At 45.0% G+C, this 14,737-nt stretch overlaps 1 protein-coding gene across 2 annotated transcripts in view; it reads right to left on the bottom strand.

The window, feature by feature from the left end:
* Window positions 1–13,785, bottom strand: part of DIS3L2 (DIS3 like 3'-5' exoribonuclease 2) — a 180,868-nt gene extending 167,083 nt beyond the window's left edge. The window contains exons 1-2 of one of the 2 annotated variants that reach the window (XM_033069041.1): window positions 13,725–13,785; window positions 10,644–11,391 (exon numbers count right to left, since the gene is read on the bottom strand). In XM_033069041.1, coding sequence (XP_032924932.1) covers window positions 10,644–11,325 — 682 coding nt within the window. In that variant the 5' untranslated portion in view covers window positions 11,326–11,391; window positions 13,725–13,785. Of the gene's footprint in view, window positions 1–10,643; window positions 11,392–13,724 lie in introns of those variants that run through there. The other variant, XM_033069042.1, reaches the window with a different exon arrangement.
* Window positions 13,786–14,737: the final 952 nt, after the last annotated feature.

Raw genomic sequence — 14,737 nt, 5'->3', positions numbered from 1 at the left:
TTATCAGCCCATGACTGGACACCAACACCTCCACTAACACTGCTGTTGCAGGCTAAGAGGATTTTCCATTGCTTCCCAGCATTAGATCATGGTCTAGATATGGCAAGGAATCTTTGGAAAACCCTGTTTTCCAGTTAGCATAAGCGTGAGAAGAAACAGAAGCATATCCCCAGAACTGACAACATGCAACAGAACAATTTGTTATCAGTTAATGAGACACTCTTAACTCACAGCTCCTAAATATTTGTCCATATTTCTACAATGTTCCATTTCATTGCTGACTCATTTCAATGATTTAAACCAATTTCCTTCAAGACATCCAAGTAATTCTTCAAGAATACCCAGCTGTGCTCTTAGAAAGACTTGATAAGGATACATCCATCATCTTGAAGACATGGCAGCTACAAAAAGAAGGATCACCCAACACTGCCCTAGCCCCAAAAGCAGAAATTAACCAACAAAGACAACAAGAACTACCCTGATACCAGCCTGTGGTTAGTCCACACTCCCATTTAAATCAGACTAGGTTAAATACAGCAAGGAAGTTAAATAAAGCATTTTCCTGCTCATCCTTATTAGAGATTTAATGAATTGGTGTCAAACCACGAGGCAGCCCAAGGCATCACCTCACAAATCTGTAAATTCAAGTTGGCCCTTGACTCCTGGCAGAGCTGACAAAGCAAATTTTAGAAACCATCAAATTTGGTCTTTTAGCAAATGAATACTCTCCAAAAGCTGCCAGGAAGTTCTATCTACAACTTTATGAGGCACTATGGATGCTGATGTGTAACAGGGTGTATTAATAGTCTCAATACTAAAGTTCAGCCAACACAAACTCTGCCTTGTTTTGGAAAGACATCTGGGACATAAAAAATCCACAGTCCTACATGGCCCCTGAACAACTCATCTCAGGTACTTTTGTGAATCAGTCTCTGCACAGCTTTGATGAGCTGGGGGGACACAGCTGGGAGCTCAGGACAGGCACAGACCAAGGGTTGGCACTGCTGTACCAGGCAATTGCCCCTTTCATTCTCCAAAGTCAAATAAACTCCCAGCAGAAGACACTTTGCCAGTACAAACTGCATTAACGTCAGGGTGGTTTTCCTAGGATCCCTGTGCCTGCCCCTTTCATATACTTAAACACGCAATTTCAAAGCTATTTGGTATTTTCTGCAGCTCAAAGAAGTCTCTGGAATAAATCCCTCTCAAATTTTAAAAGTCAAAATGCATTTGTTAGATTGTTTTGAATTTCTAATGCACCAGTGACATCCAGTAGATGCCATATTATAGAAGTGAGTAAGTCAAAAATCTCCAAGCACTTAAATGACTACTACAATATCCGGGATCAAATTACCACACACAGGCAAAAACAACAGGCAAAACCAACAAACACCATTGAAGTGATCTCAAATGTGAGCTATGTCAACAAAAACACTGGTCACAGGCAGGCCAGAAGTAACAAGCTATTTATGTTTTGCAAAATATTTTGCAGATTTAAGAGATTAAACGCCCCGCTAATGGTAACAGCCAAATCCTTTTTTGTTCCATTTAGTTTTAAAAGGAAAAACACAAAGACAGCTGTTGGTATAGTTGCTCAGGTTAGGAGTTGTGCACCAGCAATTATAAAGACACTCCTTGGAATCTCTCTGTGCTAGAGCCCCAGCAATGCACATACAGGACCAAACCCCATTCACCACTGAAAGCACAGCTCTGCTCCAGCCTATGTTAGGAACAGTTGTACTTCCACATTTCTCTAAACATGATGTAAGAGTTCAGAGTTCTTGGACAGCCTTGGAACAGAACCACCTCCATGCATTTTACAGTACCTTGAAGCCAAGAGCTTAAATAAAGTAGATGGCTCAAGATTAAAGACAAAGCAATAGAGACAAATGAGGATGTCATGGGAAAAAATTCATTAGGGATGTAGGAGTGGAAAGGCAAGACTTGGAGATATGTTATCAGTTCAGAGATGTTTCATTGCAACAGAGACTTGCAGGAGATAAACATGGTAGGCAGTATTTCAGATGTTCAATCTGAGTCAGAGAAAATCTGAGAGTGCGTTCTCCTTATCACAACAAAATAAGATCCTTCTTCTCTCATGAAATGTAAATTCAAAGAATCTCAAACTGGAGGTTCTGCAGCACATTCCTCTGCTTGGTCCAAGCCATACCAAGCCATAAAGCTAAGAGAGTTCCTGTTGCTTGCTGTGAGTCCTCAAAAGTACTGAAGGAAGTGAACAATTTGAAATTACCTTAATCATAGAAAAGTAGGGAAAACTTCCAGGAAAGCAAATATCTTTGTGAAACTGGAAAAGAATGGTGACACAACAGCACTGTAAGGATTTAGGCAGATGGCAGATTGCATAATTAAGTTTAAAGTTAATTAAACAGTCATTCAAAGAAGAGAAACAATGCAAACCTACATTTACATGCACAGTCTCAGCCAAAATGCAAATTCTATGCAAATGTCCTGAACTAAGTGGATGGTGTCTTAAAATCCAGCTGTCAGAAGTAGCTCCCAGGCCCCCCAGCCTCCTTAACTGACCCATCACGATGGCCACCACAGTCCAGCCACAGCATAAATCTAAATATAACTTTCCACCATCAAGACAAATCAAAATAAAATGAGAAGACATTGTGTTAAGTGAAGACATGTCCACACAGCTCTAAAATTTGAGTTCAGCAGTAATTCAAAGGACTGGAAAAGCCCAACTAGTTACCAGCAACTCTCCACAACAGAACACAGAGCAGGATGTCTACAGACACAGCTGTGTTTGTGCACCAGCACACTGTGAGCCATTGGTGCAGCCATCCAGGAACAAACCTAGAGAGCTCTCTCACCCTGCCTCTTTGGAGAAGGTGATTCTCCAAACAGCTTTGGCAAAAAGTCTGCCAAAATCTGCACAGAAGAGCTGAACATCCAACAATGAAAGAACAAAGGGAATCCTGACCACAAGGGGAGCGAGTTGGCTGCAGACAGGCAGCCTATCCCCCAGCCATGACTCCAGGTGGGGAAACACAGGTTGCCATGGTTTGTGAGGCAGTTCTTTGGGCCATGAGCTGCCTTTGGAAGTGACTGTGCCACTGCAGCTGATCATAAAAGATTCAGATATCCAACATTTTTAGAATTAAGCACTGAGGAAGAAACACTTCTACTAAGAAATGAAAGTAGCAAAAAAGTGGCATGTCCATGGATATTGAGGGAAGTTGGGAGCAGAGACAGATGCTCAGTTCCAGACTCATGAAAATGAGGTGCGAAGCACACATATGGTCAAAGGCACATATTGCCACTGCTCTTTTGCTTTAAGTTGTACATACTTATTAAAAACTCTTGTGCTGCATGTCCCCAGATTTCAATATGGAACTAGGGAAAATGTTCTTGCTGACTTTGGCTTTCAGAGAGAGCCTAGGCTTTGAAAAACTGAAGAAAAAATGCACAATGGATTCTTTCTGCTGCTGAAAACAATGCTGTGGAAACTGCTCCTGACCGCCAAGATCATGTGCTCACAACACCATGCTAACACTTCCAAAACACTTCCAAGCATCCTCATGCTTGCAGGCTTTTGACTTCAGACAGTAATTGAAGTTTTATTCAATTCCTCAGCAGGGTTTGTGTTGTAGGAATACTACAGGAGTGCAAGAGCCAAAGATACCATTCCGGGCTCTGAACGAAGGGCTGGTGACGAAACTCATTTAGTAGCAATAGACTAAAAGTTTATCAAAATAGTTACTGTGCTCCAGCTGTGTGCAGCAGCACAGTGGTGTTGTCAGGGAGGGGGTACATCTCTTTTGGTTTTCAGGACTCTCTGTGAACCTGCTCCACCCTGCTCGTGACCTCCTCACTACCTACTCCGCCTGATGACTGCACTCCTCCAGGCTTCCATTCCTGCCTCGGGATGTGGGTAAGGGCTGCTTCCATCCCCCCTCATCCTTCCATCTTCCCTAAACATCTTCCACAATACCTTTTGCTCTTTGTTTTATCAAGCAACTACACTGTGAAAAAGCTTCTTCAAAACTTCAAGAAACACAATATTATGGAAGTTCTGTCTTTGATTTTTCTGGGTTTCAGTAGTTTGAGAGAAGCAAGTTGCTCAAAGAACAGAGGCAGCTAAGAGGCTTTGAAAAGCAAAATACCTGACAGGAGGTGCTAACATACTAGAAGACATTAGCAGCTGAAGAAATCAAAGAACTGCCCTCAGATTCCTACATATCCTGAGGTAACCCAAGGTGCTGCTGAATATGTTCTTCTGCTGATGAACCATTCCCCATACTATCCACTCAGTGCAGTAGGTACATAAATCACAATCCCTAGTAGAATGGGGGGAAATGCCTAAAAACGTACAAACTGAACAAAACCACATTTTGGCCGCTGGTTTTTATTTGCAGAGAGCCTGGAATATTCTCCAAGGCAGGACATGCCCCATACATCTGTGGGCTGCAGCTGCTAGTGTTGACATTTTCCTTCAGCACCCTGGAAATTTTTATTTTTGTCACAGAGGACATTATTTTATGCAATAGATCACAACATTTTGTTTTCCACCCAGCCCCAGCCAAGTCTCAATTCTCCACAGCTTGGCTTTCCCCACAAGAGGGAGTTCAGGACATGCAGCCCACAGAATTTAATGGTGCTGGTTAGCAGGGGATTTGGGTGGGAGGGCAAAAGATGGGCAGCAGCATTCGGGACAGGAGAGGCAGGAGCAGAGTTGTAGAGGAAGGCAGCACAGGCTAGAGAGGAACCACAAGAGCCACTGAATTCAGCTGCAGAGAACCTGTCCTACCTACCTGTATATCCATGGTGAAGGAGACACTTTGACATTACCTGAATAACAGGCCACATCTGACAGCAGAGGACAGTGGGTTTTTACAAATTAATTCCTGTTTGAATGACAGCGTTTTTCAGGGGTGGAAATTGTTATCAGGGCTTTTAAATGTGCTGGTGACAGTCCACATACCACGAGCCTTGGTAAAACTGTTCCAATGGTCATTCACCCTCACTGCTAAATTGTGCTGTATTTCAAGCCTGGATTTGTTTAGCCTCAAATGCATTATATCATAATCTGCTCAACTGAGTACCCTATTATTGAACATCTGTTCCCCATGTAGGCAATTTACTGAAAACTCCCCTCCCCCAAGCATCTCTGCGATAACCAAAGCAGGGTTCCTCAAATCATTCACCCACAATCTCAGTGTTTTAATCTTCCCTATTGGCTGTCCTCTGAGTATTCATCAATTCATCACCATCCGCCTCAGACTGAGGGCATCACCACAGGATACAACACTCCAGAAGCTGCTCTGCTGCCATGCCAAAGACACCCAGAGTCCATACTCCATCTTCCAATTCCCATGCTCATACATTACTCTTTTGGCTGCATTTCACAGGAGGACGTTCAGCTGATTAATCCATCAAGAGCTCAAAACTTTTTTCCAAGCTGTTGCTTCCCACACCGGGTTCCTCACACTGCTATCACGGCTCTGTGCTGGCAATCTGATAAATGGATTTGTTTTGCCTGCTCCCAGTCCACCAAGGGATCCAGATGGCTGCCAGTGACTACCCCCACTATTCAATACTCTGCAAGTCATCAAAAAAACCTTTTCAATCCTACTTATATATTTTCTTCCTGATGACTGACGGACATATTAAACAGCACAGGGTCAGGACGTGACATTGCAAGAACCAGACACACCTGTTGGTAACAATTCTAAATTTATTGCTGCATTTAATTAGTTTGACTAAACTGGTTTTAAACCATTGCACATGCGCTGAGATTTAATTAAGTTCACACACTAACATCCAGGCTCACACCTTTGGCATCAAAATCCTGATCTTGCAAGAAACTGACACTGAAGAGCTCAACAGAACCCTTGTAAATAAACTGATGACAAGACACATGAAAGAAAATATTTAAAATTAATTAAAAATCAATTCTCCTATGAGCCTATTATTTTACTAGGACCAACACCACACTACCAGGCATAGCTACCTGCACTACATAATGGGGGTTAGTGAGTAGAAAAAAAAAAGTTTAAAAAATAGCAGGTTAACAGCAACAAGCTGCTATTTTCTACTGAGTTAACTTGCTATTTTCCACTGAGGAACACTTTCACCTGAGCACCAGGAGGTGAAGGAAGCTCCTTCATTCACAGAGGTGAGAGCTTTGCTGCCAAATGCAAGGGCTCCTGCTGCAGCACTGTGTGCGCAGGGCTCTGGTAAAGGGCACGGAAGATAGTTATTAGATCACATAAAAAACACAGTCCTTGCAAGGGCAAGATCTCATCTCCCCAAGAGAGGATACATCAGATATTAACTCACATTCTATAGCTGATGGTTGCCAAAAACATTAGTTGCACAAGATTCAGGAATGCAACATTTTTTTCTATCAAAAGCAAGAGAAATTTATGTTTGTGATGACGTTGCTAAACCATTAGAGAAAGGAGCATTCTATTTTTCATGTGTTTCTCAGATGGGGCCATACAGTAAATCCAGTTTTCCCTTCTCTCCCATATCTTATTACTATGATTAAAGTCATCTAAGGAACGTTACATTGAACCTGGCAAGATTAGCTACATGTTAAAGATTTCCACAGCAACCAACATTCTCCATTTTTTGAGCTGATTCTGTGGCCTTTAGCAGATTACTGGCTCATGTTTACTGGTGCCAGATAGGGAGATAACAGCATTCTTCAGAACTGAATTTCACCACACAAGAATTGGAAGTACCACTAAAAAGTATCATTATCCCAAATTAGCCTTACAAGAAAGGAAAAGCAGAAGCTGCGGTTCTTCCCCCGAAGTTCCCCCAGAGAAATAAAGACAAACACACAATTATACTGCAGTGTATAATGCAGTATACCATGGGAAGACAAAATACCTGAGATTTTGCCATCTTATTAAGGCTGGTATCTTTTGAGCAGCTGTGCCCATCAAACACACAGAAAAGCCAATCCAGGATATTTCCTTTACCTTTCCTGAACCTTTAAAATGTCAGGATTGCAGCCACAAGCACAACACCACCATCCAACAGCAACAATTGTTTTTAAAGCTCTGATGCTAAACACCAGCCTGCTTGCCAGCACCACTCCTCCATGGAAGCTGCCCAAGTTGGTTAAGTACCACAGGCTGGGCAAATAAATGCCAAGTGTCAGACAGATGATAAATCAGAAAGGGCTGTGGAAATCTTCCACTGTTTCAGATGAGGCATGTTGTTACCCAGGAATTGTCTGCTTCTACTTAGGGGGCATGCTGACCCTAACAGATGGGCAAGATACCTCCATCACATCATAAACCTATGAAGTTTTTAGTGAGAGAAGCCTCAGGAGAACACCTAGGGAAGCTGTTTCTCCCAAGGAAGCTGTCTACAGATACAGACTGAGACAGTATATCCAAGCCCTGCAAAATCTGAACCTATTTCAGAGCCATCAGCCTTGACCAGCATCCTGCTCCGCCCAAGTCTCAAAATCAACAAAGCCACTTCATTCCCAGGTATTGTAGCTCCCAAGATCCTCTGAAATCAAGTGTGGCTGGGAGATGGTATTCCACATTTGGAGGACAGTCCTTTTCTGAAGATGTCTGATTTCTAGGCTTTCCAGCGGACCTGGCAATGTGCTATCAAACAGCAATTCTCCCTCAAAAAAACAGGATGGCCAGTGCATGTTCTCAAAATGCAACTGAAATCTTGCTGTTCCAAACAAAACACAGCACTTGTTCTAAACTACTTATTGCCAAAGCATCACAAATATTGAAGCTCCACACAGCAGCCATGCAAATCTCAACTCCTAGCATGCAACAGACAGACGCTGCAGGAAGAGTCAGCACTCCTGTCCTCAAAAAAAGGTTTTAAGCCCTTTTATGACAGCAACTTCAGTCAGTCTGAAAAAAGATTTTGATTACTAACTATGGATTGAAATAGAAAAACTGTAAGAGCCTTTGATCAAAACCACAAAACAACTCAAGGGACTTGATAATTTTCTGTTAAGGAAGTTTAACCAAATTTTAGCACCCAAAGAATCTAGAGCATTTAAGGAAAGATATCAGGAGGAAAATTATATTAGATTAAAAACTGTAAGCATCACAATTTAAAGTGACATTTTAGGATTATTTTCTGGTTTATAGGGTTTTGTTTGGGAAGAAACTTCAGAACAGGAGGTTTTACAGCAATTCTCCTTGCAGAGGTTAAAATGGCACAGAAGGGAGGAACTGTGGGATTCCTCTACCTGCAGCTTCACTTTCTCAAATTCTAGAGTGCTGATGCCATAGAGTGAATCCAACCTGCAGTCTAATGACTGTGTCACATTTCACACAAGGGACAATGAAGTTCTATTCACACTCAGCTCTCTCAACTGCACAGCCTCCAGTAGTCAGGAAAAGCAGCTTCTATGTGGAACTCCAGACAGGAACACACCATCAGAACTGTGCTCCAGGGCTCAGAGGTACCTGCTTGGGGCTCCATAAACCCCCCCTGCTATCCTCTAAAGAGAAATCACTCTGCCACTGAAAGGACATAAACAAAGACCAGTCCCTTGCTGCCTACTGCCTGCCCCAGGGCACTCATAGGGCTTTTACAGATCTACCTTTTACTATATCTACCTTCACTATTAGCTCTGCCAGTTTTAGGGTCATTGCAAACCCTGCCATGGCTAAGCCTGAGCTGAAGAGCTGTTAAGAAGAGGACAATGAAATGAAATGTATAAAGAGAGATGCCTGCCTTTGAGATTAGCTCAAAGAGCCTTTTGAAAAGCCTACAACAGTCTGAAGAGAGCTAATTTGTGAGGAAATGTCACTCCTGAAAAGATGATACGCCTCACTGCTATGGCAGAAGCAATTCTTGCCATCACAGCTTCACAAGCCTTGATTTAAACTGATCAAACCAGACACCTGCCTATGCAAAATAATATGACTTATATCAGCATCAAGAGAGAAATACAAGCTTTGAAGTGAGAAAATATTAATCTGATACTGTGAAGTGTGAGGTCTTATACCTAAGCACTTGCCTCCTGCAAAATCTTCATTTCACTTAAACAAGAGTCCTAAAATATACTCAGACCGAACAGAAAAGACATTTCTCTGAACAAATTGACATAATTATTTTTTCCTCTTTCTTTCCTCCCTAGGAAACTGTTTTCACATCCCGGCAAGCGTTCTGGAGGGTAACCAGTCACAGCTACACAGGAGAGTGGCTAGGGAGGCATGCAGAGGGAAGAGGAAAGGTGTCACTGCTGAGCAAATAACTTTCCAATAATCTTTCCCACAGTGTGAGTTTTCCACCTGGGAAGTCAAACATAAGGGTCAATATGTTCTGCCTTAGGTGTTTACACTAAACAAACAACCAGTTTTTAAAGGGTTTGTGCAACCCCATTTCCAACCAGAGCAAGAGGTCACCGGGGGTGTTTGCTTTCGAAAGCCAGGCTATTTTTATTTTATCCATGTAGGCACCTGCAATTTTCCTGGATATAAACTGTATGTCTTTGAGACTCTTCATCTGTCATCTGCTCTTCCTACGCTTCAAAAGCTGAAGGAAGTGAAGTCTATTATGACAGGCTAGCACAACAAATAGTGTTACAATGAACCATATTAAAAAAAGCCCTCCCAAAAATCAAGCTCATCAGCAAGTTTTACCATAATCTGCATTAAATCTCTGTCTGTGATCAGTCTTGCAAGAACTCATGGAAGTTTACCAACTTCAGCACATTATGTATTGCCACAATCTCAAAAATAACCCAGAAAAAAGCATATTACTTGCCCCTCTTGAGTCTTAGGGCTTAGTTTTTAAGACAGATTTAGCTAAACAGTCATTTGATTTTCAATTCAAGAGTTGTGATAGGCCCCAGGCTGATCTTACCCAGCTGAGAAATCGATCTTTTTTCAACTTGTTACAGAGAATTTAACATGGTGATATTTATGAGTTCCTTCAGCAGTAGCTCGTAAGATCAGGCTATCAAAGTGTTTCAGGATAAATAACATTCAGATAAAGTTTTAACCCATTACACCAAGAAATGAAATTTAAACTGTCTTGTTTTGGTTCCTTGTTCATGCTGTGTTCAGGAGTTATTTCAACAAAAATTTTATTTATGTCCCTAAGCAGGCTTTTCGCCTTGGACATCATATTTAAGAGGCACATTTACTTTAGTACTGCAAAATGTGTTCTCTTTCTAACTAACAGCAAAATTTCCTGGAGTCAACACTCTCTATCAGGAATTGGCTATTACACAGACATCTTAGCCCCTGAGTGTTGGATTTACCTCGACCAAAAGCAAACCAGCACTCTAGATTCAAAGAAGCAATGCAGAGAAAAGCATGACTGTGCCCTGAGTCAGCTCAGATCCAGTGGTCTTATTAATTTGGACTCCACACCACAAAAATTAGGCTCTTCTAGACCTGAGCTGATCCTGGAAGCAGCACAGCCACAGTCAGAGTTTAGGCCAGGGAATTAGGTCCTGCCAGCACTGAGCTGGCTCCACATGAAGGAATTTGCAGATGCCACATGGCTTACTTGTAAACCAGGACAAAGCCACCCACAGGTAACCAAGGGCTGACTAACTTGGACAGAGCAGGACTGGCTTCTGTTAACTCATTCTTGACTAACACATTGCATTCAATTCCACAGTAATTGAAGTAAATGGACCAAACAATTCATTGGAGTGAACTCACCTTGGACTTGACCTGGAGACAAGTGACTATTTTTTCTGGCATTTATTGCCAGCACATCCTCACCAAACTGTTCAGTCAACAAGTGTCCAGTTGCTGTATCAGTGTTGGCAGGACATCTGCCTCGTTTCTTATGTCTCTTCCTCCACATCTCCTCCTCCTCCCTCTCATCAGAACCAGAAGATTTCTGCAGAGCCCCTCGGTGTCTCAGGCTGTTTGATGCTCTCCCACCAAGGGCATCACTCACATTTAACAAGCCAGATGCAGCTCCATGCTGATACCCATAACAGTCTTCCTCCACTTCCAAGTCTCCCTCTGGACTAACAATGGCATTTTTTTTCAGAGCGCTTTGGGGTTTATCGTTCTCAAACCCTGGCAGGGGCTGTTCCAGGTGAGATGTTCTGACTGGTGAATAGCTGTGCATGTTTATCCCATTCCTGGCTGGATTATCCTTCACCAGGCCTCTCCTCAGAGGCAGGTCCATATCCAAGCTGGGGTCATTGGAGAAGCCTTCTTCCAGCTGCATCTTCTGTGCAATGTGGTTCAGGTAGGACTGGAAGCGGCCACTGTGGTGCTTTTGAACGAGCTTGGTGTACGCGTTCTTCTGCGGGGCAGCCGCCCTGCTCAGTCCCTCCTTGGCACTTTGGGCAGAACCTGGACTTCTCACATGCCCCAGCTGATCCATAGTGCAGGAAAAGACTCAAACTCCACAGAGTTATAAACAGACACAGAGGAAAAAAGGTTTATTTTCCTGAAACAAAGTGTCAAATATTAATTATGCCAAAAGATACAAAACCGTAATTTTTTTGTAGAAAAGGAATTCTGGGTTTGTAAATCACTGCAGTGTGGGGAAGGGGTTTCACAATGGACTCAACATCTGCCCTGCACCAAATCCCTGTCCATAACCTAGGAGTGACCACAGCCCATAAGCTGTACCCGCCCACATGCCATACAAAACAGGGATTTTATCCCACCCCAAATACACAGGATTCCTTTACTCTGCTCTTCCTTGCCTTTGAAAAAGCCAGGAAAATTAAAGCAGCAAATGACAGACTGTACCATAAGCATCAGCTTAGTGGTTATCAGAAGGAAAATCTTGTCATATCCCACCTGGAGTCCTCAAAAACAACTGCATCCTTACTGAACTACTTCACTGTTGCTGTCAAAAGCAAACACTGCTGGTCACCTCCCTCCCACAGTGACTGACACTTCATTGTACAGGACAGTTCCTTCAAACACCAAGATTATCCATTTCAGCTTGTCTTTTTAGCCATGAACTCCCTCACAGTAATAATTATCTTGCAAGAGCTCCTAATTCTTAGTGACTGAGACACCCTGCCTGCAGCTCCATCCAGCACCAGTTTCCATTGATGGAATCACATCTCCACCTTTGCTGCATGAGTATGAAACTGAAGCAGATCAAGCATCTTTCAATCTTTTTTCAGGTACCCTAGCTTTTAAGCTTTTGGAGCAAAACAATCTACTCCATTATGCACAGCTACATTGAGGTAAATTATAATTACAGACAGGACATAGCAATGATTTTTGCTGTATGTAAAATCAAATATATGAATTTCTTAATAATGGAGCCCAGTGCAACTCCTGGCTTATGGGTGTTTTCATAAAAATGCCTCTTTTTCACTTCAGGACAGGTTTGAAGATAAACAGCTGAACTTCACCCAGCTGGTACATAAAGAATATCAGGGCTCATGGTCATCTCTGCTGTCCCAGAACTGTGGGGCACTGGACTCTAAGTTTAAATAAAGGATACTGCCCGTTAAACATCTCCCTTCCCTTCTCTAAGCACAGGGATGTTGGCAGGACAGAATACAGAGATCAGCAGAAGTAAAACTTATATTTGCTTCCCTACTCCCACCATGCTTGGAATTTTTATTTGGTCTTACTCAGCCTTCTTTTCCCTTTCACTGCTGTTGCACAGAGGATGAGCACCCAGGCAGTCTCCTCCATGCACACCCTGCCTGGGAATGGGGCATTATCCAGCAGGGACCAAGGGCTGCAGAGCCAGCTCCTCCTCAGCGTGCCTGCTCCGGCCCTTGTGGAGAAACATCGCGCCTTGCACTGGGATTTACTTTAATAATTGAGCACGCATGTGAGCAGGCTTCACAATGCAAAGCAAAAATTAAAAATCCCTGAACAAATAGGAAAAATTCTTTATGTGGTTTGCAATTCGTATTCCTAAAATTTTCCATTGGTGTTGGCCAATAGCTAAACTCTTCTAATAGACTGACCTGCTACCAAGCTATTACAAAACACACACGGGTAGGTCTACAAGTGCTTTCTCTTAATGTCACCTTCTCCCGTTGCCAATGCAACAGAAGCAGATAACATTTATAAAAGCCAGTGAGACTACTCTCCAAACAATGGTTTGGTCCCAGGAGATAGGAATTTGTCATCTTTATTTACCACTAAAGAACAAACATTCACAGCTTGCCTTCACTATAATTCGTACAACTTTAACCACGTAAGGAGTCAGCTGCAGCACTGAAAAAGATGCAGGCCCCTACGTGTTACAGTTTTATTATTAGTCTTCTGTGGGCAACCAGGAATTGAAATATTCCGAAGAGAGCAGAGATTAGGCAGAGGTGGGTACAGGTATATCCACCCAGCCTGGGCACGGCGAGGAGGACGAGTGAAATGCCAGGATGGACGCGCAGAGGGAGGACACTCGCTGGGCTGGGCCCAGGATACAAACAGCCCCTGTTATTGTTGTTATTGTCACCCGGCTGGCTCTGAGGATCACACTGGCCTCCATCACACGCCCCGCGGTGTGTCCAACTCCCCAGCCAACGCTCCAGCAGCACAGAACCCCCACACCCTCGGTACCAGGAGCAGCCCCTCGCCCGCCGCCCCTGCTGCCCGGCGCCCCCGCCCCTCGGCAGCGCGGCCCGGGCCGCCAGCGCGCTCCTGCCGGGCCCGGTGCAGCGAACTGCCGGGCCCGGTCACGGCGGCGCTGACCAGCGCTGACCGGGGCTGAGCGCCGCCGGGCCGGGCTCCGCTGTCCGCCCTCCCCTGCCCGGTCCTGGTGCCGCTCCCTGTCCCGCTCCCGACCCCCGCCCCGCTCACCGGCGCCGCGGCCGCTGCGCTCCGTTTGAATGTCCCAGCGCCCCGTCCGCTTCCGGGGCAGCGGCGCCTACGGGCCGCGGCGGGGCCCAGAAGGGCTCAGCGCGAAGCGCTCGCTCCGCACCCGCCGCGGCAGGGCGGGCGCAGGGAGCCCAGGTGGGGTTCGGGTATCCCAGCCCCGCTCCCCGCACTGGAGGGAGCTCCCCGGGGTCTCCGGGGGGAACGGGAGCCTCCAGCCAGCCTTGGGCTCCTCCCGGCCAGGCACAGCATGTGAGGATGGGAGCGCACCGCGGGCTGAGCTGGGCATCGCGGGGACGTGGGAGGCAGGAGGTGCTGCCACCCTCCCCGGACTGTCCGCAGCCTGCCGGCTTTGCAGCCACTGGGATTCTTGGGGTTTTTGGCAGCCATCTGCTTCCAGCTGGGGCCAGCGGAGCCTCCTGGGATGGGTTGCTCCAGCCTAAGGCCAGCGCTCCAGCTTCAGCCAAATTTGTAGCCAGATCAGTGAAAAAAAGCACATTAGCTGATCTAATGTTGTAAAAATCTGAGTCTGGTGTTGTCCCCGAGGAAACTCACAACTTTGTAAGCACATGTACCTCCAAAAGCCCCATGGGAAACCTCCTTCAACACCTACGTGGCCTCACCTGCACTGCAGAGTAGAGCAGGCTCCAGGATCCTGCTCCCTGAGCTCTTTGGGTTCCTGTTCCCTGAGCCCTTTAGGATTCTGTTCCCTGAGCCCTTTGGGATCCTGCTCCCTGAGATCTTTGGGTTCCTGTTCCCTGGGCTCTTTGGGATCCTGTTCCCTGAGCCCTTTGGGATTCTGTTCCCTGAGCCCTTTGGGATTCTGTTCCCTGAGCCCTTTGGGATCCTGCTCCCTGAGCCCTTTGGGATCCTGCTCCCTGAGCTTTTTGGGATCCTGTTCCCCAAGCTCTTTGGGTTCCTGTTCCCCAAGCTCTTTGGGGTCCTGTTCCCTGAGCTCTTTGGGATCCTGTTCCCTGAGCTCTTCCTGCTCCCCTGGC

The sequence above is a fragment of the Catharus ustulatus genome, chromosome 10 (assembly GCF_009819885.2).
Source record: "Catharus ustulatus isolate bCatUst1 chromosome 10, bCatUst1.pri.v2, whole genome shotgun sequence".
Classification (NCBI taxonomy): domain Eukaryota; kingdom Metazoa; phylum Chordata; class Aves; order Passeriformes; family Turdidae; genus Catharus; species Catharus ustulatus.
This window is presented reverse-complemented; position numbering and strand designations above follow the sequence as displayed.